General features: G+C 39.6%; 1 protein-coding gene across 4 annotated transcripts in view; it reads right to left on the reverse strand.

Annotated features, from left to right (window-relative positions):
- SHQ1 (SHQ1, H/ACA ribonucleoprotein assembly factor) overlaps positions 1–25,799 on the reverse strand; it is a 108,020-nt gene that overhangs the window by 78,849 nt on the left and 3,372 nt on the right. For 2 of the 4 annotated variants that reach the window (XM_073351120.1, XM_073351121.1), the window contains exons 2-7: positions 22,680–22,864; positions 21,766–21,830; positions 19,872–20,012; positions 16,959–17,122; positions 12,736–12,848; positions 11,781–11,911 (exon numbers count right to left, since the gene is read on the reverse strand). In XM_073351120.1, coding sequence (XP_073207221.1) covers positions 11,781–11,911; positions 12,736–12,848; positions 16,959–17,122; positions 19,872–20,012; positions 21,766–21,830; positions 22,680–22,822 — 757 coding nt within the window. In that variant the 5' untranslated portion in view covers positions 22,823–22,864. Of the gene's footprint in view, positions 1–11,780; positions 11,912–12,735; positions 12,849–16,958; positions 17,123–19,871; positions 20,013–21,765; positions 21,831–22,383; positions 22,631–22,679; positions 22,865–25,799 lie in introns of those variants that run through there. The other 2 variants (XM_073351123.1, XM_073351124.1) reach the window with 2 other exon arrangements.

A 25,799-nucleotide genomic window follows, 5' to 3' on the forward strand; every position in this document is an offset into this window, starting at 1 on the left:
AGTGCAGTGTGGGTAGCTATCCCACTGTGCACCTCACTACTATCTAGCACAGGCTGTTTTGGGAAGGTTTTGGAATGCCTCACGGGAGCAAACGAGTTGCACGGGGTAACTGGGAATATGGTTTCAATGTCCCATGATGCAGTTTTCTCCATCCCATAATTTTATCTGCATCCCAGAATGTTGAACACCTCTTTTGAAAAGCTCTACAATCCCTTGTGTCCGCCATCTCTGCAAGAAGCATGGATCCTACACAGCTCTGCACTACTGTGATGAGTGTTGTGAACAAAGAGTACCTGATCCTGCAGCATTTCCAGAGCCACAAGGAATATGAAAATTCTTTGCAGGCTGGCTTGCTGTGCACCATGAAAAGAAACAATTCAAGGTTGTTGTTGGCCATCAAAGAGCAGCTGCAAACAATGAAGCGCCAGTTCTGGGCCCAAGAAACAAGCACTGACTGGTGGGACCGCATCATTATGCGGGTATGGAATGACAAACAGTGGCTACAGAACTTTCGGATGCACAAGGCCACATTCCTGGAACTGTGTCTGGAGCTCGCCCCAGCCCTCCGGCACAGCAACATCAAAATGAGAACTGAACTGGCTGTGGAGGGCAAGTGGAGATTTCTGTGTGGAAGCTGGCAACACCAGATTGCTAACGATCAGTCAGGAAAACAATTTGGAGTTGGGAAATCCACTGGGGGGGGCGGAGTTGCTGTGATGCAAACGTGCAGGGCCATTACTCATGTCCTGCTACGAAGGAGTTTGACTCTGGGCAATATGCAGGACACAGCGGGTGGTTTTGCAGCAACGGGGTTCAGGAACTGCAGTGGGACAATAGATGGCATGCATATCCCTATTCTAGCACAGGACCTCCTTGCCACAAGTACATCAACAGAAAGGGCTACTTTTCTATGGTATTGCAAGTGCTGGTGGCTCACCGGGCACATTTTACCGACATCAACTTGGGATGGTCAGGGAAGATGCATGACGCATGCATCTTTAAAAACACAGGCCTGTTCAGAAAGCTGTAAACAGGCACTTTCTTTCCAGACCAGATGATTACCACTGGGGATATTGAAATGCCTATAGTGATGCTGGGAGACCCAGCCTACCCCTTATTCCCATGGCTCATGAAGCCATACACTGGCCACCTCAACAGCAGCTAGGAGCACTTCAACCACAGCAGGTACAGAATGACAGTTGAACGTGGCTTTGGCTGCCTGAAAAGCCTCTGGTTCTGTCTACTCACAAGATTAGACCTCAGTGAAAAAAATATCCCCATGGTTATAGCCAGGGCCATCCCTAGGGAATGGGGGGCCCAGGACATAGGTGCCAAGTTTCTATCTAGCCACGGGTGCTCCCCCCGGCTCCGCCCAGACCTGTCCCCACCCCACCTATCCCTCCCCTGAGTGCACTGCACCCTTGCTCCAGATGCGGCAAAACAGCTAATTGGCGGTAGGTGCTGGGATGGAGATGGAGACACTGATTTGCGGGGCCCGCCAGCAGGCAGGAGGCCCTTGGGGGAGGAGGAGGTTGCTAGGGGGGCTCCTCCTTGCTCCCCCCGCCCTCCCATGCCTCACTTCCCCGCCCACCTCCTCAGGAAGCACGGGGCCTCCCAAAGCACAGGGCCCAGGGCAGTTGCCCCAATTTGCCATACCCTAGGAATGGCTCTGGTTATAGCTGTCTGCTGTGCGCTTTATAATATCTGTAAAGCAAAGGGGGAGAAGTTCCTGCCAGAGTGGAGGGTGCAGGTGAAACAGCTGTGTGCTGATTTTTAACAGCCAGATACCAGAGCTATAAGAAGAGTTCGACCTAATTACGACAATCTAAGCGCTCCACCTCTCACAGAGGTGGAGTTATTATGTCAGCGTCGCGGGCGAGTTACATCGGCAGGAGCAATATTTTAGTGTACACGCTTACACTGTTAGGTCGCTGTAAGCTGCCTTGCGTTGCCCTAACCCTGTAGTTTAGACCAGGCCATACACTGGTGCTACTTCAGCAAATTTGCCCTAGTGATTGTGTCAGAAATGTGACAGAAGAGGGCAGGCTACAGAGAGCATAAAGAAGTGGAGAATAGGGGTTTTCAAAATTGCTCTCTGAAGCTCTGCTATGGAGTTCTTGCTTCTACAGCCTTGAACCAAGAAAGAATTTTTGCTTAGGTATGGGCCAATTCAGCAAGGTATTCAAGCACATGCTTAATTTTAAGCATGGGAATAATCCCATTGATTTCAATTGGACTATTCTCATGCCTAAAGTTAGGCACATCTTTAACTATCTGGCAGAACTGAGATCTACTTGTCTTGATAAGAAGTAAGAAAGAGTGAGTCTAGGCTACCCTCAGTTCTGTGAAGAAACAAAGAACTTCTGGTGGGAGCCTAGAGGGGGTGAGATCTTTCCTATTTTGATACATCTAGAATATCCTGTTAGGTTTGCAAAGGGAGAAAAACACACAAGTAATGTATCAGTGGAGGAATCATTAAGAAAATTTTCTAACTAGAGTCATTATTCTCCTATACTTATTTTATTCTGACACCACTACTTTGCCAGTAATGTACAGCTGTATAATCATTACTGGGGTTATACATATACATTATATATATATTTATTTTAAGGGTTATACATTAATTAAGCATGGCGAGCCCATTCAAACACTCTTGTCCCATAGTTGAACAGTGATAGTTCTTCACCTGCTTCAACACGTTGAAGGTGCATTCACCTGAAGCCACTGATGCAGGAAAACTGACAAAAATATGCAATGCAATTGTGATATTAGGAAACACCCCACAGAGTCCAAGTTCAAATATTTCTTGAAGCAGTTCCTTTGGCTTGCAATCCAATTTAAAGTTTGTGGAATATATTTGTTTGAGGAAGATGACCTCGTCACTGAGATCTTTTGAGATTTCTTTGTTGTACTGTTGCTGAAATTGTTCAGCTACAGAAAGCAGATCTTCATTACTCAGTCTATTGAACTTCCAAAGAAACCCAAAAAGGGTACAAATTAGTTGCAGTGACTCAAATCAACGTGTAAGACCTAAGTGAATAGAGTCAATGATGACAAGGAAGACATTGACCCTATAATGCTGCTCGGCATCGAATTCAGGAGGTAAGTTGCGATTGGTGGAGAACTCAGATGAAATGCCAGTACTCTGTGCTACTAATTTGGACTCAGTCAGGATCGCATCCCATCGATAAGACTTTCAATGTTATCCCTCTCAAAATCAAGTGTAGCATTGTGTGCTTCAATTACCAGGTTAGTTTGGTGGATCATTGTAAGTAGCTTCATCCACAAAGATGACATCAGAATGTATTCAAATTTAGATGTGCTTTTGAATAGACTGAAGTTCAGTTCGAGCCTGTGCAGTGAGATTGAGAGATTCAAGCTCATTTAAAGACTCTCTCATTGAATTCAAATGCTGCACAACTGGTTGAACACCATCAATCCGTGCAGACCATCTAGTTTTGGACATCCCATGCAGTGAAACAGGAAGATACTGCTTCAGAATTTACCACCTTTGTGGACTGCTACTGAAGAGATTGTACATTTGTTGAATAGTTCCAAAGTAAGTAATTGCCTCCTTGCATGATTCAGCACAGTCAACACCTACAAGGCTAAGTCTGTGGTTTCCACAGCTGAGGAAAATACAGTTTGAATTATGCTCAAGCAGAACTGCTTGTACGCCTTTGTACTTCCCAGCCATATTAGATCCATTGTCATCGGCTTGACCAATTCAGACTTGAAAATCTAACTTAAAACCTTCTAGAACTGCTAGTACTCGAGCAGCAATTTCTCTTCCAGTTTTTCTCATGAAATTATCAAATAAATCTTTCTTCAATTGAAAATTTTGAGCTGTCTACAATCCTAACCTATCAAATAACCATAGTAGTCTGTTCTTTGTGAGAACAATCTGGAGTGGCATCAACAATGATTGAAAAATACTTGACATTTCGAATCTCATCAAGAATGGCTGTTTGTATGAATGACCCACATAGCTCATTAAACTCGTTTTGTATGCATGTGGAGAGATAATGGACTTGCATGTGCTTTTGACTCTCTTGCGATTCTCAAACACGTTTAACATGCTCTGATAAAACTGGGTCATATTTGCTGAGGAGCTCAACTATGCCCAGAAAGCTTCCATTTGCACGATCACCAATATGTTGACTGGAACCAAAGAAAGACAATTCCCACTCAGAAAGAAAAAGGATGACATTCAGGATCCGCTCAAGAAGTTTTTTCCAGTTATTAGTTTCTGTAGAGAGTTCACTCAAAAGTAAATTCTCAACGTAACTTTCAGCTAATGCTGCCCTACTGGCTGATTTCCATGCAACATAGTTTTCTTTGTGTGACATTGAACTCTCATGTGATGGTATCTGGTCTTTCAACTTCCTCCAGCCTCTGTTGAGGCTCCATCCTGATTGATCAGAGAGAACTGATGCATTTGTAGCACTTTTGTTCAAAATGAAGCACGGTGCACAGTACAGAGACTGTTTTTCCGTACTCCAGCATAACCACTCTCTTGTGCAGGTCTCACTATTTGGAAGAGTTTTTGTCACAACATGAGTAGGGAAAGTATGATTATCAGCATCTTGTGGAATGTTACTTGGAATTTCAAAACAACTAATTTGAAGAAAAGATTGCATTTGGGCAGCATCGCTTTTGTCAATAATTCCAATGTCAGTCACAGTCAAACCTGTCAAGTACAGTACTCATGAATTGCTCTTGCTGCGTAAGATCGACACCTTCCTGTTGCTCTTGAGTTTCTTGATCGTACACAGGATCTTCTGCTGCAGCTGTTACTGTTGGCACGTCTCCTTGACTACTGTCCTCATGTTCATGTATTGGCATTGAAATATCACCTGTTGCAGTTGCGGAGTTTTCATTATCTGTAGCATTGTTTGTTGGGTAAGGTGTGTTTTCCAGTGGTTTGAGAAATGAAGTTATTCGCTTTGAGCTCTTAGCTGCTGCTTCACTCAGTTGTTTTCGCCATCTCTTGCTTGCACCACTTTCAAATCTCCTCTTCATAGTGATCTATCTGGTCAATACGTAGCCTACCCACCCTTAAAATATTCTGCTGTAAATAAGTAGCTTATCTACACTTGAAATCTCCTACTGTAAATATGTACACAAATGATGAATGGTACACAAATGCTGTAAAGACTTAAAAGGAAGGAATACTAATTAAGAACACAAAATGAAACAGACAGACAGGTTATTATCCTTATTGCTGAATCAAAACTCAAGCACAAAAGATATAATATAACATGCTGAGCTGAAGACAAAGGGATGACATATATATAGTAAACACAGACACGGATACAGACAGAGGGATAATGTCCAAAAATTTCAAACATGTGTCCTCACGAAATTCACTCTACAAGATTGTCCTCACAAATCTTCACCTTGAATCTGGGCCTATAGACTATGAAAGCCTATGATGATGGCCAAGTTACCAAGCTAGGTCTCAACCAACCAACCAGTCACCTCTTTTAGCTACCATATGAAGATAACAATGAGGAACTCTCACACATAAATAATTCCTTAGTCAACTAGACGTAAAACTATAAAGACACTAAAATGTAACAATTCTCTACCTTTCAACACGCACTTGATCCAGCACCAGCCACTAGTAATGGTTTGTTTACATAATCAGCTTATCTGAGAGGACATGTTCATCACGGTCTAATCTTGTGCCATCAGAACAGATGTATTTTAATATTTATGAATACTTTGAACTCTTTAATATGACAAAATCTATATCAGTTAACAAAAAAATGTCTGTTACCAAATCACATCTCTTATTTGCTTAAATTTACAGCTCTAAGCTGAGAGTGTGTATCACATTTTGGTCTGATAGGGATGCGCATAAAAACAAGTTGTGAAACTTATTAAATGCCAAAAAATTAACAAGTGTCTAAATTTGAGGCCCCCTTTGAGCTTAAGGCCCAGGCCAAATGGCCCTGCTGACCCCCGTCGAGTACAGGCTCCCATCCTGTACTCGACAACAGCTTGCCACTATCTCGCAAACCAGAATTCTCTAACCAGCCTCTGGCACAACATCTGCTTTTACACCGTTGATAGTTACAACAAAAAAGGCATAACACATTGACTACCATCTTTGAAACAACAGTTCATCCAGCTGATATAAGAAAAAACAAGTGAAGGAGACTGATATTTTACTGGGTGTGATATATGGCCAGAAAGGGTTAAGCATCCTACAGGATACATGATCCAAATTCAACCTTTAGGGACACATTGGTAGATAATGTTTGTGGTTTTGTATGTTTACATAAATACTGTTAGCAGTTAACAATGTAATCAAACAGTCCCTGTCTATGCTGTATTCTCTTAATTCAGAGATCAAAAGGAGAACATTTAAATGAACTGTAAATATATTGATATCATTGTATTGATTTCTCTTTGACGTATATAGCAAATCACCTTCAAATGGCAGAAAACAGGCAATTGCCTTATGTTAATCTATGTAGCTAATTACCAGTGATGCTTAGGAAATAGGTCTACTTCAGAGTTGGGATGATTCCCTATTGTTCAGCTAAGAACTCTGAGCTGTCAAGAGAAGGCCGGGAACTATCTACAAAAGTCTTGGGTCCTGATCCTTTTTATCTCAGATCTGCTTGATGCTTTATGCAGAGAAAGCTTCAGTCGTTAAGACCCCACCTGGATCACTCTGGATATAAACACTGGACTGAATCCATGGACTAATTCTGAAAGAACTCTTTGCAACTACAAAGCTCACAATCTCTATGAAATTGATCTCAGAACTGTACTCATGTTTGTGGGTATACTGATCTTTTAATCAATATTCTCTCTCTCTTTTCTTTTTTAATAAATTTTAATTCAGTTAATAAGAATTGGTAAGATCTGAAATATTCTTTAACTTGACAGGTGATTTGTCCGATCCTTTGGGATTGACAGAACTTTCTTATACAATGAATAAGGTTTTCAGTAATCCTCATCATATTTGACTTGAGAGTCTGCATAGAAGCCCAAGGCTAGGTTGCTATAAGGGAACTAAGTTTCTCGCTTCTGTGTAACCAGTAAGGTATTGTAGAAGCTGTTTTGTGCTGGCTTGGTAAATCTAAGGATTGGAATATCCACCAGTTAGGGGGATTGTCTGCCCCATTCTTTGAAATTTGCCCTAACTGAGTAACCTCAATGTGCCACCGCCCTCCCACCCCCATCCTGGGATCCCAGTCACACTGGGTTGGCCAGATAAGGAGCAAGAACTTTGAACACAGATATAAGCCCTTGTTTTAGAGGACTTATAGAGAAAATGCTAAACTTAAAAAAATATTTTACAGAGAATGGAGATGCGGGTCCATTTTTAAACCACTTTAGGCTGAAAAAAAGTGATTATTTTGGGCTTCTATTACCTCTATAGGTATTTAGTATGTATAGGTATAAGTATCATCAGGCTAGCTCAAATTTACATTCAGTCACCCATTCAAAGTAAAAAAGACAGTAAAGTTGATGAAGGTGGGCTAATTACAAAAAAATAAATTTTTGCTTTTCAGTTTAAATTTTCACTGAATTCTGCAAATAAGTGCTCTCTAACGCCAAAATAGAATCGTTCTGACTATACAGCCACTCCATAATGGACTGAGTCATATACCCATTATAAATCACTTACATTTTGCAACATTAATTGGTTTACAAATATAATACAAGTAATAGTGCTTTTTAAAATTTTCTTACAAGTGGCACAAATAGAAATGGATTCCTTTTTCAATAAATTTCTGTCAGGAATAATGAGTATCTCCGCAGTTAGAAAGAAATGTCCCTTAAAGCTGAAAGTCATAAAATGGAACTTAACACAGTATTACTATATACATATTATCTGATTATATAAGATAACATGGTAAGAGTAAATGTGTATCGTCTTGTTTTCTGCAAAACTACACAGCATACAAACTATACATACATGAAAGCTTAACACATGTACTACACAAGCATTGCTTTTCAAGCCATGGAAAGACAGGCTGATAAAGGACAAAAGAAGTTACCCACTCTACAGTAACTGTGGTTCTTTGAGATGTTGTCAACACGGAACCCACTGTAGGTGTGCCTGCATCTGATGAGCATGAGATCAGATTTTTTTTTTTTTTAACACAACAGTGTCCCTCAGGGTTGCAAATGCACCCTGTGCCTCCTCATGCTTCTATGCAAGAGCAGAGTGACCACAGCCCTCCTTCAGTTCCCTGGCAATTCAAAGCCCTTGGTAGCTGAGGACTCTGAAAAGCAGGGATAGAGAACATGTTGGGGGATGCACACTGACAACATCAACTTGAAGAACCAAAGAAACCATAAGGCAAGTAACTGTCCTTTCTTCTTCAAGTATGCATGAGAGTGAATCCCACTTCAGGTGACTGGCAAGCATTACCCCTCAGGATGGGAGGAATGAGGAGTTTCAGCTGCATCAGTAAAACCTTGATTGTAATACTGCTCTCCTAAACTTAGTCCTGACCCAGCTGCTAAGTCCACAGTGTTTGACAAAAGTCAGGGAGTTACTCCATGTCATTGCCTTGTACATCTCTGATATTGGCAAATGTCTGAAGAATGCAAATGTCACTCTGTAATGAGTCTTGATGTTCAGTGGGAGAGATTCACCAGCCAACTGTTAACACAAGGAGATACATTGTTGTAGCCAACTGTGATATTCTCTGAGATGAGATGGCTTAACCTTCACAAAACCCATCTACAGCCATAAATAGAGAGGGTGAGTCTCAATGGTTTTATCCTATCAATATAACAAAGCAAAGTCTTGGAAACATCTAGTGTGCAATTTATTTTCTCCCAGTGCATAATGTGGTTTTTTGATGGATTGATTCAGATAAAGTTTCAGACCACTCTGAGGATGAATTTTGGGTAAGGCCTTAATACTACCTTGTCCCTATATAATAAAAAAGGAACATTCAAGAAATATTCTTCAAATAGTTTGAAAAGGAATAAGTCTGAAGCTTAGCCGGGGTAGCAGGACAGATACTCGCTGGGTTCTGTCTCACTGAAGGCAGTAGGAGGGCAGTAAGAAGGAACCAAGGGAGGATAGTGGCAACTCCACACCTTATGCCCTTGCATGGGAGGGCACAGGGCAGCCCCCATGGGCACTGCTGTAAATTCAGTCTGGCACACAACAAACACTTTCAGTGGTATACAAACTGACATGCCCAACAAACTACAGGTTTATCATACAATGGGCATCATCTAAATCAATCTCAAAGGATATTATGATAAACGCAATATTAGTTTGTGCCACTAGAGTGCCTGTACTTTTAAACTCTCTGACATTTTGCAGCTGGGCATTGGCCCTAGCCTCCTGAGACTTTTTAATATTGGCATGATCCAAAGCTCTTTGAAATCATCAAAAGCCTTCCCATTGACTTCAGTGAGCTCTGGTTCAGGCACACACGGCACCCTTGCCTTCTGCAAGCAGATGTCTGCCCAGTCCTACTGGATAACACAGCCACTCACAACCAGAAAGAGAAATCCTTCCCTTTCCACAATATACAGTCTCAATTCATACATGTGCTCTTTCAATATCATTTCCACTTCGGCAATACCCTGACGCATCAGTTCTTTTCCAGAATATATCACTAATACAGATCTGGAGACAGTCAACTTGCATTTTCTTTGGAAGTACTGAGTAAAATATTTTTGTGACATCCCTGTTCTAACTCTGTATAAAGAGAAATTCCTTGAATCTTCATTATAACTCAAATTGGCTGCACTGTCTTTGATTTTATTGCTTTAATACTTTCTTCAAACATAGAGAACTCATCAGATTGCTCACTGATTGCTCCTCCACAGCATGTACGTACTTTCTGTACCCTTGAGGCTTCCTGCTCCCTTATGAATCTGCATTAATGACAGATCTCCAAGTGGAACCTGCACTCCCTCTCATGGTGATTTCTTCTATCACATCTAAATCAGGGTTCAACAGCCTCCACTGGTTTCAGACTCTCACTCGATTCCCTGTCATCTCTTGCTAAAGTTTCCACTGACAAGATAGCAGCTTCTTTCTCAAATCTCCTTCAGTCAACAATTTCTTTTGGCTGCTGTCATTACATAACCCAAACACCACACAGTCCTTTAATGAGTCATTTAAATTTACAAGAGTGCTCACAAAATGCCATGAGTTTCTTAAATTCAGCCAACAGACTGAGGGGTTTTGATCACGTTTGTGACATCAAAACTAAACTTCTCCCCTATAATGAGCCATCTGGGAAAGAGATGGTCCCTTAGGACTGTCCCAATCGCTGCATAACTTTTCCCAGTTGGATCACTAAGGCTTGTTGAGTTTTTGAGTAATTTCTGAGTCATTTCCTATAAACCCCATGTTTTTCTTCAGGAACATCATTTACCAAAAAAAAACAAAAAAAAACAAAACTATTTATTCTATCAATATAATCTGCCCACTGTTCTTCATTTTTGTTGTATTCTGTAACATGGCCAAATGAGGTAACAACTTTATTAAATGAGAAGTCAACAGTGAGAGTAAACAAAAGAAATAAACCTCGCTACCTTTTTGTTTCCATGTCTCTCACACTTTTGTCCAATGTCTTTAATCTACTGTGTCTCCAATTTATGTGATGTGTGTGTTAACAATGCCTCATTGCAATGGCTGGATGGAGACCAATGAGAGAATGCACCAGAGCTGTTGCAACACACACTGTTTACCCAGATTCCCTTCTATTTCCTGTGTAAAAGGTCAGAGTACAAGGAACTAGAGCCTAGAAACACAAAGTAATATTTGTACATATGGATCCCATGTTTGATGTATTAGCAATTATCATTTAGTATGGCAAATCCTGTGTTCCTAAATTATCTAGCAGATGATATGACAATCAGAGAACATATATAAAAGTTACAGTCAACTCTAAAACCACTTTATGTAAAAGTAGTAATCTCACAGAGACCCATTAACAGTACTGTCACAAGTTCATCCTCTAAAGATGAAACACATCTTGTAGGCCATAAAAGAAGGAATGGAAAGAAGCCCATAGGATACATAAAAAATATATGTGGAATATTATAATATACAAGTTTCTAAAGATGATCCATATATTGTATAGAAATATTGGCTGATATTAGGACAGTTTTATGCAAATGATTCTGAACAATGAGACGTACAGTACAGTGTCTGCATCATATTCACAAGTAGATACAAAAATTAATTACTACTGTGTTTTCAAAAAAAGGAAATATCTGGTACCAAGAGAACAATGACTTACGAAAATCTGAAAAAAGGAGATATACTAATAACACATGGGGAACTCCCACATTCCAGCTAATATAATGTCCAAACAAAGACAGTTTTAATTTGATATTACATTTCATGACTGTCAACTCTTGAGTGGTTTCCAAGAGGTCCTTAAAATCTATAGCAAAGTCTTAAAAGGGAACTGAGTCTTCACAGATCACTGGTGTGTCTAATATAATCCTTGAGAACAGATGACAAAGAACTAAAACAATAGTTTCTTCTGAAGATACAAGGTTGCATAATAATGAATTGCACAAAACTCTAGTAGTTTATATATAAATGCTGCAGGAGAGATGACCAATATCTCCTATCCAAACAGACACTCAACTCTTCAAAACAACCTCATTATAATCATCCTTGAAATACATAATGACAAAGGGTGGTATTAATATTACAGATTGGAAATTGCTAGCTAGAACCATAACTTTTCATCTCGAAGACAGCTTTCTGGCAAGTAATGTGGAACAGAAGCAATAAAAATTAAATGAAATGTATACACTCTTACCGAACGTTGTTTGACTAACATGTTCCTGATGACGCCTTCCCTGGGAAGCCACCTTTTTTGCACAAGCATCAACCCACCAGGGCTTGTACTTCAAAACATGCTGAATGACTTCATCTTCAAAAAAGTCAGCACTGGAGAAAAGAGTCGCTTGTTATTTATTTCAGTGTATAGTACACATACAAAAAAACACCAATCCCAGATTCTCTAGAGGCATTTGCCATACACTAAAAATTAGGGGTTTCAATCAATTAAAAATTAATTACAATTAATTGGGCAATTTAAAAAAAATAATTGATTAATCACACTATTAATCGCACTGTTAAACAATAACAGAATACCATTTATTAAAAGTTTAAACGGTTAACTGATTAAAGGGCCAGCCAGCACAGCCAGGGGGCTGCTCTGGCCGGGTGGCACTGCTCCGGGCTCACTAACAAGGGGATGGGATCTGAGCAACAAATAAAGGGTGACTTAAGCAAAAGTCAAATGATCACAGAACTCAGAGAAACATTGTAGAATCCATCTAAAAAGAGAATGTTTATCTGCTCATGGTTAAGATGGGTTGACTGCCATTGTTACTAAGGAGAAAACAGAACTACGATGTCTACAACCTAAAATGCTGGCAAGGATTGGTTACCCTGATGCTTGAGAGGTCAACTATGAAATAATATTCTGCAGTTCGCAGCAGCAGCAGCTCTGCTTGCGTACAGACTGGCCTTTGAGTTTAACTGACCAGCAAAGGAAGCTGGAAGTGGATGAGCAATGTCTTGTGTCACTGTCACACTTATGAACACCCTCTAAAGTCTAGTGTTATGAGACATGAAGAGTCAGGCAAATAAGAAGTAAACCCATTTTTTTCAAGAGATTTTAAAATCCATCATCTATTAAATGGCAAAATACATTTATTTTAGCTGATGTAAATTCACTTCATCAGGAGGAATAAAGTAGTACTTACAGATAATGATCAAGATCAAACTTAGCAGCCTCAGTCTCCAGTCGTTTCTGTCTGCGTCCATCTGCAGGGGTTAAGTCTGGATCCTTAACGTCAATAACATCACTGAGTTCATCCTGGAAAGGCAACAAGAACAAAAAGAATAAATGAGAGTTTAGAAGCAATGCTGAACAGCCTTATACTAAGGTGAGCTATTAGAATGATAGGTACCACTACCAAGTCTCCCTTACTGAAAAGCTATGCATTATGGGTAAGACTGTGATTTAGTCACAGAGATCATGGAAGTCATGGAATCAGTAACTTCCAAAGACCTCCATGACTTCAGCCAGTGCCAGCTGGGATCTGCAGGGTCCCCTGCAGCCTGTGGAGGCAGGGAGCTGTGGGGTTCCCCCAACTCTGCTGTGGCAGGGTGACCAGGGAGCGCCAAGCCCACATGGATGGTGTAGACCCCTGGAGCTCCCAGTCCACTGGCAGATGCCCAGGCTCCCCATTTTGTCATGGATATTTTTAGTAAAACTCAGGGAACAGGCCATGGGCTTCCATGAATTTTTTATTATTGCCCGTGACCTGTCTGTGACTTTCCCAAAAATATCCATGACAAAATCTTAGCCTTAATTATGGGTCATAATGCTATGCCTTTCATTGCATACTTTGTTTTTATGCACAATTAATATAATTACATTTATTTTGTTTTTAAGACATTAGCTTAAAGTAGAAACAGTAAACGATGAAACAAAAAAAGCTCTGACCTGGATCCAGTATTTCCCCTATATTTTACAATTCTACTGCTTTTTGATTCATAATGTATCTGCTGTTGATTCCATGTTGATTGTAATAATGAAAATTGGGTGCTATCTTTGTTAAATCTACTTCAATCAGTTCTGCTCACCTGCACCACACCTTTTAGACACAGACTTTTTAAATAAAAAATGCCAAATGCCTTGGGTGTTTCAAACACTATACATTCTGTTTGGGCTTTTCTCTTGGTTACAAAGAAAAAGATGCACTATTTTTCATTAATGCCTCAAATCTGCAATACTTAATGAAAGCTATTGCAATAAAGATACAGACAGAAACCAGGCATTATTGTTCTTGCAATTCTAGGGCCCAGTCCTACAACATGTTGCGTATCCCCAAATCCCCACTGACTTCTACATTCTGCACCTGAGATCGCAGGACTGTTTATGCACAAATTGACACTCTTAATATTGAAGTGGGCAATCATTAGTAATTTGGAATTTCACTGTAATAATCAAACTAATGGGGCATTAATATTGGTGTAATATGTACTTCTGCAGGAATTCCATGGCAACAGACCAATTAATATACGTGCTATTAGAACATGAAAGCTTTCCCCCGACATTACTTCACTTTTCCACCTTAAGACATAATAATTCATGCAGTAACCAAGTTATATTGTCTTGACATTACAGTTAGAGTTGATAGAAACAGCTAGTACTTCTACCTCTTGGTATTATTTACAGAAACAAAACATTAGTTAGTAAATTGTCTATAATCTACTAACATAATAAATGCTGTACATATTTGTGATATCTTTATGTAATCCTTATTCTCTCCAGGTTGGAATAAATTGGAGATGAACTACGAACAGTCAATAAACAAAGAAATTGTTTAGTGTATATTAGCAATGCAGATTTAAGCCTACAGTTTAAGATTTTGATCCAGCAAATTGTTCCACACACGTAGATTCCTGTGTCTGAGCAGTGCCCCACTGACTTTACGGAGTCTACCCAAGGAGAACAACTTGGAGGATTGGGGTCAAAGTTAGTAACGGTTTCTTCTAAGCAAATAATACATACACCAATCTTATTTCAATTGTTTTTAATAACTGTATCACCAGTATGAATAATTGAAGTGTCCTTTTTAGTTCATTTTACTCTGAGATAACTCCAAAACCATAAGCAGTTTTACTATCTAGTTAATAATTTTATTATTGTGAATATCTGGCATAAACATATATAGTCAGACAAGAATGCAGTAATTAGTCCAGACTGATGCATTTCTTTTGCAAGTTAGCTAGAACTTTCTCCCTAGACTACACACATACAACAAACTATAAAGTATATCCTTCAAAATCCACTTCTAAGTTTGGGATATAAAGTCAAGATTTTGTTTACAATTATATTAAACAATATGTATTCATTTAGCACTAACTCTGAAAACAAAACCACAGTTTATCAACAAGCAACCTACGTATCTATCTTGTGACTGACTTCACTAATATATTGCCATGGATCCACAAGATATGTGCTACACCTCAACTTTTAAACAGTTCACTGAAGGTACCCTTCAGCATTCCAGATCCCTAAGAGGTCCCACTCTTCCTCAAGGGTAGGCCACACAGCCTCATCGCTTCCAAGACCAAGTGTCTGGGCTCCAGCACTCCTGTTTCTCTCCATGAACTCTGCCCAGAATATCCAACTGAGATGGTCTCTGAACAGGAGTCTTTTACCCTATACAAGGATCAGTGCACCTTAGCAAATAATTGCAGTAACGTGAGGCAGCTATGTGACAAAACACCTATGTCTCCTGCTCTTTACACCCAGCACATAGCAGTACAAAGCACAGAGGGAAACGGAGGTGCACACTGGATTCATAAGTACTAAAAAAATTCCCACATCTGTAACATATATATGTATTTTACATCGTTATATGGCATTATAATCTTTAACATATTTATCCTCATACCACTTTCATGTAGAGAAGTACTATTTTCCTTATTTTACAGCTGGGCAATTCAGACACGAGAACAGAACTGACTATAAAATAATTTAATTTTGCATTAGATAAAATCTTTGCATTTCCAAGTTGATAGTTCAAAGCATTGTTTGTCCTCATTTTTAGACCCATCTTTTCAATGACATAGAATCATAAAAATGTAGGACCTTGAAGGGTCCTCAAGAGGTCATCTAGTCCACTCTCCCTGTACTAAGGCAGAACCAAGTAAGCTAGACCATCGATGGCAGGCATTTGTCTAACCTGTTCTTAAAAACCTGCAATGAAGAAGACTCCAACCTATTCCAGAATTTAACTACGTTTATAGTTAGAAAGATTTTCCTAATATCTAACTCAAATCTCCCTGGTTTCAGATTAAAACATTTACTTCCGGCTCTGCTTTAGTGGACGTACTAATCACCATCTTCTTTATAACAGCCTTTAACATATTTGAAGACTTATCAGGTCCCACCGTTAGTCTTCTTTGCTCAAGACTACACAGGGAAAGGTCTTTTAACCTTTCCTCACAAGTCAGGTTTTCTAAACCTTTTATCACTTTTGTTGCTCTGCACTCCCTCCAATTTGTCCACAACTCTCTTAAACTGAGACACCCAAAACTGGACACAAGACTTTAGCTGAGGTGTCACCAATGCCGAGTAGAATGAAACAGTGACTTCCCAGGTCTTACATACAACATTCTGATGGGTATTAACAGGAATATTAACCATTTTTGCAACTGCATCATGTTGTTGGCTCACATCCAATTTGCAATCCACTATAACTCCCAGATCCTTTTCAGCAGTACTACTGCCTAGCCAATTATTCCCCATTTTGTAGTTGTGAATTGGATTTGTTCTTCTTAAGTGCAGTACTTTGCTCATCTTTACTGAATTTCATCATGTTGCTTTCAGATCAACTCTACAATTGATCCTGGTCATTTTGAATTCTAACCTTGTCCTCTAAAGGGCTTGCAACCCCTCCCAGCTTGGTGTCACCCGCAAATTTTATAAGCATATGCTCTATTCCATTAACCAAGCCATTAGTGAAAACACTGAGTAGTATCAGAACCAGGACTGACACTTGTGGGAATCCACCAGATACATCCTGCCAGTTTTACCACAAACCATTGGGAACCACACTTTTGAGTATGGTCTTTCAACCAGTTATGCACCCACCTTACAATAATCTCATCTAGACCACATTTCACTAGTTTGCTTATGAGAATGTAATTTGGGACTGTGTCAAACGCCTTACAAAAAATCAAGATATATCATATTTACTGCTTCCTACTATCCACTAGGCCAGTAAACCTGTCAAAAGAGGAAATGAGGTTGATTTGGCATGATTTGTCCTGGACAAATACATGTTGCTAAATTGAACACATCTGAAACATTATTGCACTGACTTTAAGTCCAACTGAAATCAGCATGCTAGATCATAGTAAACACTATAAACTTTATAGGGTTCGCTTTTAAAGAAAAATCACACACCTGCAATCGCTGAAAAACTCCTGATTTCAAATTTCCAAACCCATAGCAGCACTGTAAATGTAAAGTGCTTTCTGCAATTTCATGATAAGGGGTCTGTTCAATTTCCCAGTCAAATTCTTCCTCTTCCTCCTCCTCCTCCTCCTCAGCTAGCTCAGCAGAGGTACCTAGAAATGTTTTGCATCATAACAAAAGAAAAGGATCTCAAAGTTGATACTTTAGTCGAAGTGTAGCTAATGAAAAGATTACTAGTTAATCTATGAATCAGGCTTTTTTGTTTTACTAATTTTTTAAACTATTAGAAAAACTTTTCTAGTATCAGATGACCCTATTGTTTCCAGAGAAAGAAAGGAAAATGGAAGATCGACAAAGGATTTTGTACCATTAACTGATTTCAGCAATAACAAAGTCTGCATTAATTTATCTACTGCTGTTTAGATTTTTTCTTCTTTAAAATGACACTATCTGGCTTGGTGAAAAATATAAACTATAGTTACAAAGTTCAATGCTAAGCCATGAAAACTATATGGGGGATAATTTAGTAGTTGTACATATAAATGTCATTTAAGTACCAAATGCATAAGTATATATTCACTGTGTGCATATGTGTGGCCCACATACCAGTATACAAATTAGATCCATGTCCTTCTTAGCTCATGAAAGCCTGTGGGTAAATTCTGGAGTTGTTTTTGAATGTCAACACCTCTATTCAGGAGTGCAAAACATCAGGTGCTGCTGACAAATCTGTTACTTCTGGGGGAATTCTGCACCATTGTGCACGTGCAGAATTCATGTCCCCCATAGAATTTTTTTGTCCGCAGAAAATACATTCTGCTAGAGGCACTAGTTATGTCTTTCACCCACCAGGAGCTACTATGGCGCCAGAACGGATGGGTGGGTGGGAGCAGCCAGCTGCAGATAGAGAGGAGAAGATGCTGCGTTCCTCACAGTGCCCTGCTCACAAGGCCAAGTGAGGAGGTACAGGGCATGGGGGGGTGACAGAAATCATAGGGCACATGGGACTACTGCGGGGGAGGCACATATCAGGGTTCAGAAGGGCTAGTTGGGGGGACAGAGGCAGATGTGCCTGACTGAATGAGAGAGGCTAGGGATCAGCCAGGGTCTGCATGGGAGAGGCTCCACAACAATTCCTTACCCCCCACCAGAAAAGAAACAACTGTTCAATACTTCTCCCGTCCACACCCAACAACCGTCTAGGTTCACTCCCACGCTCCTTCCAAACAATTACTTCCCTCTCCCTCAGCTCCTCCATTACCTGAATCCCCCAAGCCTTTGCACTGCTTCTGAAGAGTGCGGAAAATACACCTCTGTATTGTAGTTTAAATGAATTATTACTCAAAGTTCTGTATTAATATGCCTAGTAAGAAATCTATTTGTCAAAAAATATTTCCTGAATCTTTTTTGTTGTTTGTATTGTTACAGACATACTTGCTGACAGGTGGTATGAAATACATTACCAAAATAATTGAAAGTGGCATTATATTGTTATTTTGACATATAAAATATGCAGTATTTTTCAGAATTCTAAAATATTGCGTGCAAAACTTTTAATTTTTGGTGCAAAATTCTCCCAGGAGTAATCTGTGCTCAAATGGCTCCACTATTTTCTTTAAGAGCTCCCAAAGAATGGTTATGGGTCACTGTTCACCTGCACCCACAACTCTCTTTAGCAGGGTTCCACAGGATTCTACACGACCCACCTTGTTTGACATGTCTCTGGATCCATCAGGAGGATCAGAGAGGATTGTATTTGTATGACACCAACATGTGCATGTGATTGTATGACACCTACATCTAAAACTTCATTTTATCTTAGTCAGCATGACTGAGAACCCTTCCCAGTGCCTAACAGAGAGCAAAGCTTGGATGAGAGCTAGCCTGAAGAGACTCGATCCACAGAAGACTAAGATAACGAGCAGAGACTGGAGGAGGCAACTGGAAGGAATGTCAGGTTATATCAGCTTTTTGACTGAAGGTTGTATTCCCCAGCATTTGTAACTCAAGTTTAGAATTTGACGGTTCATGATAATTCATTCTTGCCTCTCGATAGCCAAATGGCATTTGTTCTAACAGCCGTTTTTACACATACTTGGCAAAAAGACAATGACTTTATTTTGGATACAAGCCTCATCAGTTACGCTTGCTTCTATTACCCTGATGATGGGTACTGCATTGTGCTCTACCCTCAATTACACCTTAAGACCACTCAGAATGCTCAGATAATCAGTGAGCCACATTCTGTACTATTAAGTTATGTTTCATACAGAGAGACCCTCATGTTAATGCTCCATGCACGATCAGGGCCCCACATTCCTACATATGATAACGGAGGCTCAGAGACAAACCAGATATATAGCAAGAGCAAAACTGCGGCCCCACTGAAGTCAATAGCAAACTTCACATTGACTTCAATAAGGCTAGGATTTCACCCCCAAGATCACAACTCCATATATTTAAAAAACCATCACACACACACACACACAAGGAAAGAGATATTGCTAATTATTTGGTAAGAAGACAATCACACAATTAACCACATTTATTCAAGCCTTCTTCTATATGTAACAGCATTCTTAAGTCTTTTGCAGGGGTTGAACCTGAGACCACGAGATCTAATGAGCTACTATTACTTGAGCTAAAAGACCAGATACCTTAGCACAAAGGCAGCAGCAGAATCTCATACCTCTATGGATCATACAAACACTACAGGTGAACAAAGGATTAGTGTTATATATTTTGAGATGCAAATATAACTCTTACAAAACACTTTCTCAAACCATGTAAACGTGTAATGCACTTCACACAAGGGAAGTTTTCTTGCTTACAAATTCACCTTACAAACTCAAACAAAAAATCAACTATACAAGTTAAACTTTTAAAATATGTTGTATTTACCAGTGTCAGTAATCATACCTATCTCTTCCACTAATGGTTTAGCTGATCTAGATTTCTTCTGTGCTAACAGAGCTGTCAGCATGTCCAACCCATCAAAATACTGACCAGGAGTCTCCTTAGGCAGTCGAACTGTAAAAATGCCTTGAAAGAGAAATTAAAATTTGGTTCAGATGTATAACAATTTAAAAGATAAACTGTAAAAAAAATGTACAATCATTTCTTCTTATTGAAGTTAAATGTTTGGGAAGCTCTTTGGATGTATTTCATGCATGCAACTAAAATTTTCCTGTGTGTTCATCTCTATGCATTTTTTAGAGTTAACCTGACTGTATGAATTTCACAGAAATCGGAAAATTAAATTATTTTTCAAAAGGTACACAAAAATGCAACACTATCATTTATGGTGATGTCCTGACACAGCTCATATAACAAAGATAGAATAAGTACATTTTTATTTTTAAAACTTTTTTCCCCTCAAATAATCAACCATAAGATTAAAGAAAGACACATTTAATATTCTGATGCATATTTTATTTCAGGTGTATAAACTTGCCTTTGGAGGCCGCAGACTGTATCTTAATAAGCCAAGGTCTTGGTTACAAAACATATTCTTGTGGGGCTTTATTTTTTAATTGAATAAATTTTTGAACCAGATACTTTAATTGTACCAGATACAATTTTAAGCCCCAATGCTGCAGACACTTTCCCACACGCAGATATTGTACTTACATCTGCACTAAGTCCCACGGCAATCAACAGGCAATGCACAGAGCTCAGCAAAGATCTGATTACAAGATCCAGGCATTAAATTTCGTAAATCTTGAGCAATTTGTGTATATATTATTTACCATTAGGCCTGAAAATGTGTGTCTACTTCCATGTTTTGACATCACCATATGAAAGATAATGCAGATGTCATAGCAAATATGAATATTGTATGGTATTTCTACTATTGCTGCTTCAACATAAATTAGAATTTCTTTTTGGAGCTCAACGAAAACTTTACTAGTCCTGTCTCTACAGCAATACATTACTTTTGGTGGGCTGATGTGTGTATTTCCATTGATTTCTTTCATAAGACTAGCCAGAAGTCCGTCTTGAGATTTGTTCTCTTACTAGTTACTGAAACTTATTCATTCTTATTTCTTGCAGGCTGAATGGGCTAGTGATCTTGGTTCAGTGACTTATATCGTTCATGTCACATTGGAAGAAATAATATACATAGATCTTTCTTTAACAGGAACGTTATGATCTGTATCCATGAAGAATTCAGCTTTCAATACAGAAAGTTCTATTATGAAAGCCACTCTCACTTGTGGTTGGTCACTTAGGGCTTGGCTACACTACCCGCTGGATCGGCTGGCAGAGATCAATCTAGTGGGGGTCGATTTATCGACTCTGGTACTTCACCAGAACGAGGAATGCAAGCGGAGTTGACAGGAGAGCGTCAGCTGTCAACCTACCCCAGTGAAGACGCCGCAGTAAGTGGTTCTAAGTACATCAACTTCAGCTATGCTATTCACGTAGCTGAAGTTGCGTATCTTAGATCGATCCCACACAGTAGTGTAGACAAGCCCTCAATGTCCTTTCAGTAGATGAACACCAGGGGCTAGCTCTTCATGCCAGATAAGAACAGAACATGGAAATGTCATTACCTTCCTTCTTTTTAGCTAGCATAACCCATTTGTGTTTATATAGTAAATGTATATAAAATAAACCACTGTGAACTACAGATTTTAAAACACAACCAAAACCATGAGGATTCCCAGTTAAACATACTTTGCTGCAAGTAAATTAAAAGTTCTGTGTAATTACAATGCAGCAGAAGGTACATTAGTAGAGCTCATGTGTTGTGTTTTTAATAATAAAAAATATCAATGTTATTAACTAATACCTTTGTCCACATTATAAGATGCTTCTTCTCTTCCATCTTCCACAATTCTTCCAGGAAGAGTTAGCCTGTGAACAAAAATGACATGTCTTATCGAACGCCTGATTTATCATCCAGACTAATGGCTCAACCAGTAAAACTATATGGCACATTCCATAAGCAGTACAGGAGATTTAACTACATGACTCTCATAGATGTTAATGGAAGTCATGCAGCTAAATCCCTGTGTACTACTTTGAAAGTTTACCCCCCATGTAGAAATGAAAGAGATCAGCATTTGAGACAGAATTTGATATTCCTGTTTTCCCAGCCAGGATAGGATCAGCATCATTACAAAGACATCATCGGCACTATGTGGAACAGGTAAAGGATTTTGCCATTTCAAGGAATGAAGAGAGTTGACCCAGAATGACAAGATAGGAAAATCCTTCTGTTATTTTAGACTAACTGATATACTATTGTCCACCCACCTACTCAACCCCACTTATGGTAAATGAACATGTACAAGAGATGAGAGCTGGTGCCTTGATGCTTGAAGTTCCCATAACAAGAGAAAGAAGAGTGTTAAAAATACAAGATACTATAGGCAAAGAGTTGTCAAACTTTTTAAGTGCGGATGACCTCTTAATATTGAAATTGTTTCATGGATCTTCTATACCATTCATGATTGCATTACTTATCCAACATGACAAAGTAATATCACGAGCGTATTTAACATATTTTAGCTTCTTTTAATGTGATTTGGCAGCTGGAAACAAGAAGAGAACCAGCACCATGTAACCAGCCAGTTCTCTGCAGACCACAGTATAGGAACTGCAGCAGTAGAATGTTCTGTAAGACTCAGAAATAAAGTTCATTCTCTTTTCAATATTTTTATTTTATGAAGCTCAAGGTTTTAAAATCCCTACATTACTTGCCTGAGAAAGTAAGGCTTAGCATAAAATTTAAAATCCTTTCCTTCAAAATATACATCAAACTCAGAAACTTTGGCATAAGGTACATTGATTATTATAGTAAGAAAATCTGGATCCTGGCTCAGTTCAAATGCTGGAGTTATCATGATGAATGCAGCTGAACAGGCAACCACACTCCCTGTAAAATCCTATTGAAAAAAGGAAAAAAGAAAAAAGATTATGTTCATAAAAGAAGAGAACTACAAAAATAAATACACTCTCTGCAACAGGATTTAAGATTGGAGGAGAATGTGATTATCTTCTATATACCCGTGACCAGAACATCTCTGAACAAAAGAACTGTTTACATTTTCGTTGTCAAGAATTGTAAAACAATCTCTTTGGTTCCTAATTATAGCTCTTTAATCAAACCAACTAAATGAAGATAAACTCCTGAAGTATTTTAAAGTGCCAAGCATATTCAGTATGTAAAGCACAGAGCTGATAGTGCTAAATTTTGGTTAATTAACTACCTCTAATAATCATGTCAATGGAGAAACAAAAGAGTTTTTAATTTCAGCAAGAAAAAACATTCCAGTTATTTGTTACTGTTGGTTTGGGGTTTTTTTACACTTATACAATGCAAAGAAATCCTGAGTCCTAACAACATCATAATTAAAACCTGATAAACCTGGTAGAAGTATAATCCATTACATGAGAAGATGGTGGTACATGACCAATTTACTGATGCCTACGACTAGTCATCGTAATCAGAATTGGATAGAATTCAATACACAATATTTGAAAATTGATTCCTATAGGGAGGATATTGATCATAGTGTGTCCAATTTAATCCATTATTATTCAATTCCCTTCTCCCATGCACATACTTTTTCCCCCAGAAGAATCTTTATAAAATATTTAGGAATATGGTAGGAAAAGTGAAAGAGACAGACGATGGAACTGATATGGTTCATGGGACTGCCTTGCCGTTGCACATATGAGTGAGTGTTAGCTTGCCCTGTTTGATTTCAGAGTTCCTAAAACCTGAGCTCTGCTATAGCAGTTGAAAAAAAGATCAGTCTAGTAACCTGATGTGTTTTGGCTCCATTGCATTAGCACATCACAGTAATGGACTCCTAACAATGATTAAAATCATAAAGGCAGGAAAAGTCTCAGTAAGTGTAACCTCTATACAGAATAATTTAGATAGTCATGAATTTAATACATGGCTTTTACGTAAATATGGTCACAACAAATAATGAAAAGTTTGACAGGGAGCAACTAAACACATATCAACCAATTTTTTGGCTTCCTGCAACACTAACAATACTCCTGACGTTCAAACACTGCATTCGTTCCTGTTGTTAAAAAGCAGATTATAATTTCCCAGTTGCTAAATGTTAGATTTGTAAAGTTCATTAACTGAATTAAATAAAATTTGGAAGAGAATTGTCCATATGACGGAAAGTATACTAAAGCAAAAAAAGAAATTATTTTAAAAAATCAGTTAAAAGTATGCTTTGAATATGACAAAGAATCACAGTATCAAATTACTCACAATTTCACAACCTAAAATTCTGCTGAGCAATGAAGATATTAACACCTCATTGCACATGTAGAGGACAGTAGACTCTGAAGTGTTGAAATCCAATAAATATTACAGAAAACAGGCTGAAAAATATGAGCCAGATTTATGATATATTAAAGTACAACCCTCAAGAACAGGGATGGGCAAACTTTTTTGGCCCGAGGGCCACATCTGGCTGGGGAAATTGCATGCAGGGCCATGAATGTAGGGCTGGGGCAGGGGATTGGGGTGTGGGAGGGAGTGCAGGGTGCGGGAGGGAGTGTTGGGTGCAGAAAGAGGCTCAGGGCAAGGGGTTGGGGCGCAGGAGGGGTGCAGAGTGTACAAGGGGGCTCAGGGCAGGGAGCTGGGGTGCAGGAGGGGGTGCAGATTGTGGGAGGGAGCTCAGGGAAGGGGTGCAGGAGAGGTGTGTGGTACGGCAGGGGGCTCAGGGCATTGGGTTGGGGGCTCAGGGCAGGGGGTTAAGGTACAGGAGGGGTTCGGGGTCTGGCAGGGGGCTCAGGGCAGGGCGCTAGAGTGCGGGGTGCAGGAGGGGCTCAGGGTAAGGGCTCCGGCCCGGCGCCGCTTACCTTGAGTGGCTTCGGGGTGGCAGCAGCGTGCAGCAGGGCTAAGGCAGGCTCCCTGCCTACCCTGGCCCCGTACCGCTCCCAGAAGTGGCCGGCACCACATCCCTGCCCTCGCCTGCGGGTACCTCCCCCAAAGCTCCCATTGGCCGCAGTTCCCTGTTCCTGGCCAATGGGAGCTGCAGGGGCAGAGCCTGCAGACAAGGGCAGCACGCAGAGCCCTCTGACTCCTCATCCCCCAGGGGCTGCAGGGATGTGATGCCAGCCGCTTCTGCGAGTGGTGCAGGGCAAGGGCAGGCAGGGAGCCTGCCTTAGCCCCACAGCGCCACGGGGGTGGCAATCCCACAGGCCAGATCCAAAGCCCTGACAGGCCGCAGTTTGCCCACCCCTGCTCAAGAAAGACAAAATAAGGTCCTTTATCCTATCTTTTGTTTTTTGCACGAATATATTTTGCATCTATAGGTCTGTCAATCCATAAATGGCAGATTTACATTTATTGTGACATTGCAGTCACAGGGCACCACCACTATGTTTAATCAAAAGTATAATACACTATGCTGTATCAGAAATTCATTTTAGTTGAGTATTTCCTATTAATGTCTTTTTTCTATTATAACAGATATGGGAAGTTGGTTAATACCCCACAGACAAATGTCTATCTTCCCCAAACTTCCCTGTGTCCATTTTTCATTTTATGAATACATTGTTTAAGAGACCATAAATTATAAAACAAAAAAAAAGTATTGTTTCTAAAGCACACATTCATTCATAGAACACTAAGAACTTTTCTTAAAAAAATTCTGAAACACTCATTTCATATCATGCATTACAAGTGCTCTTTTCATACATTAATCATATGATGTATTTCAGCATGCTCTCAAAGTAAAAATGTAATTATGTTCAAATCATAGTTTGTGGTCCGAGTACATTGATGTCACTTCTGAATTTCTTGAAACTCAGTCCTGCAAAGATTTATGTCCGCAAGCAGTTTCA

The sequence above is a fragment of the Lepidochelys kempii genome, chromosome 7 (genome assembly GCF_965140265.1).
Source record: "Lepidochelys kempii isolate rLepKem1 chromosome 7, rLepKem1.hap2, whole genome shotgun sequence".
Classification (NCBI taxonomy): domain Eukaryota; kingdom Metazoa; phylum Chordata; order Testudines; family Cheloniidae; genus Lepidochelys; species Lepidochelys kempii.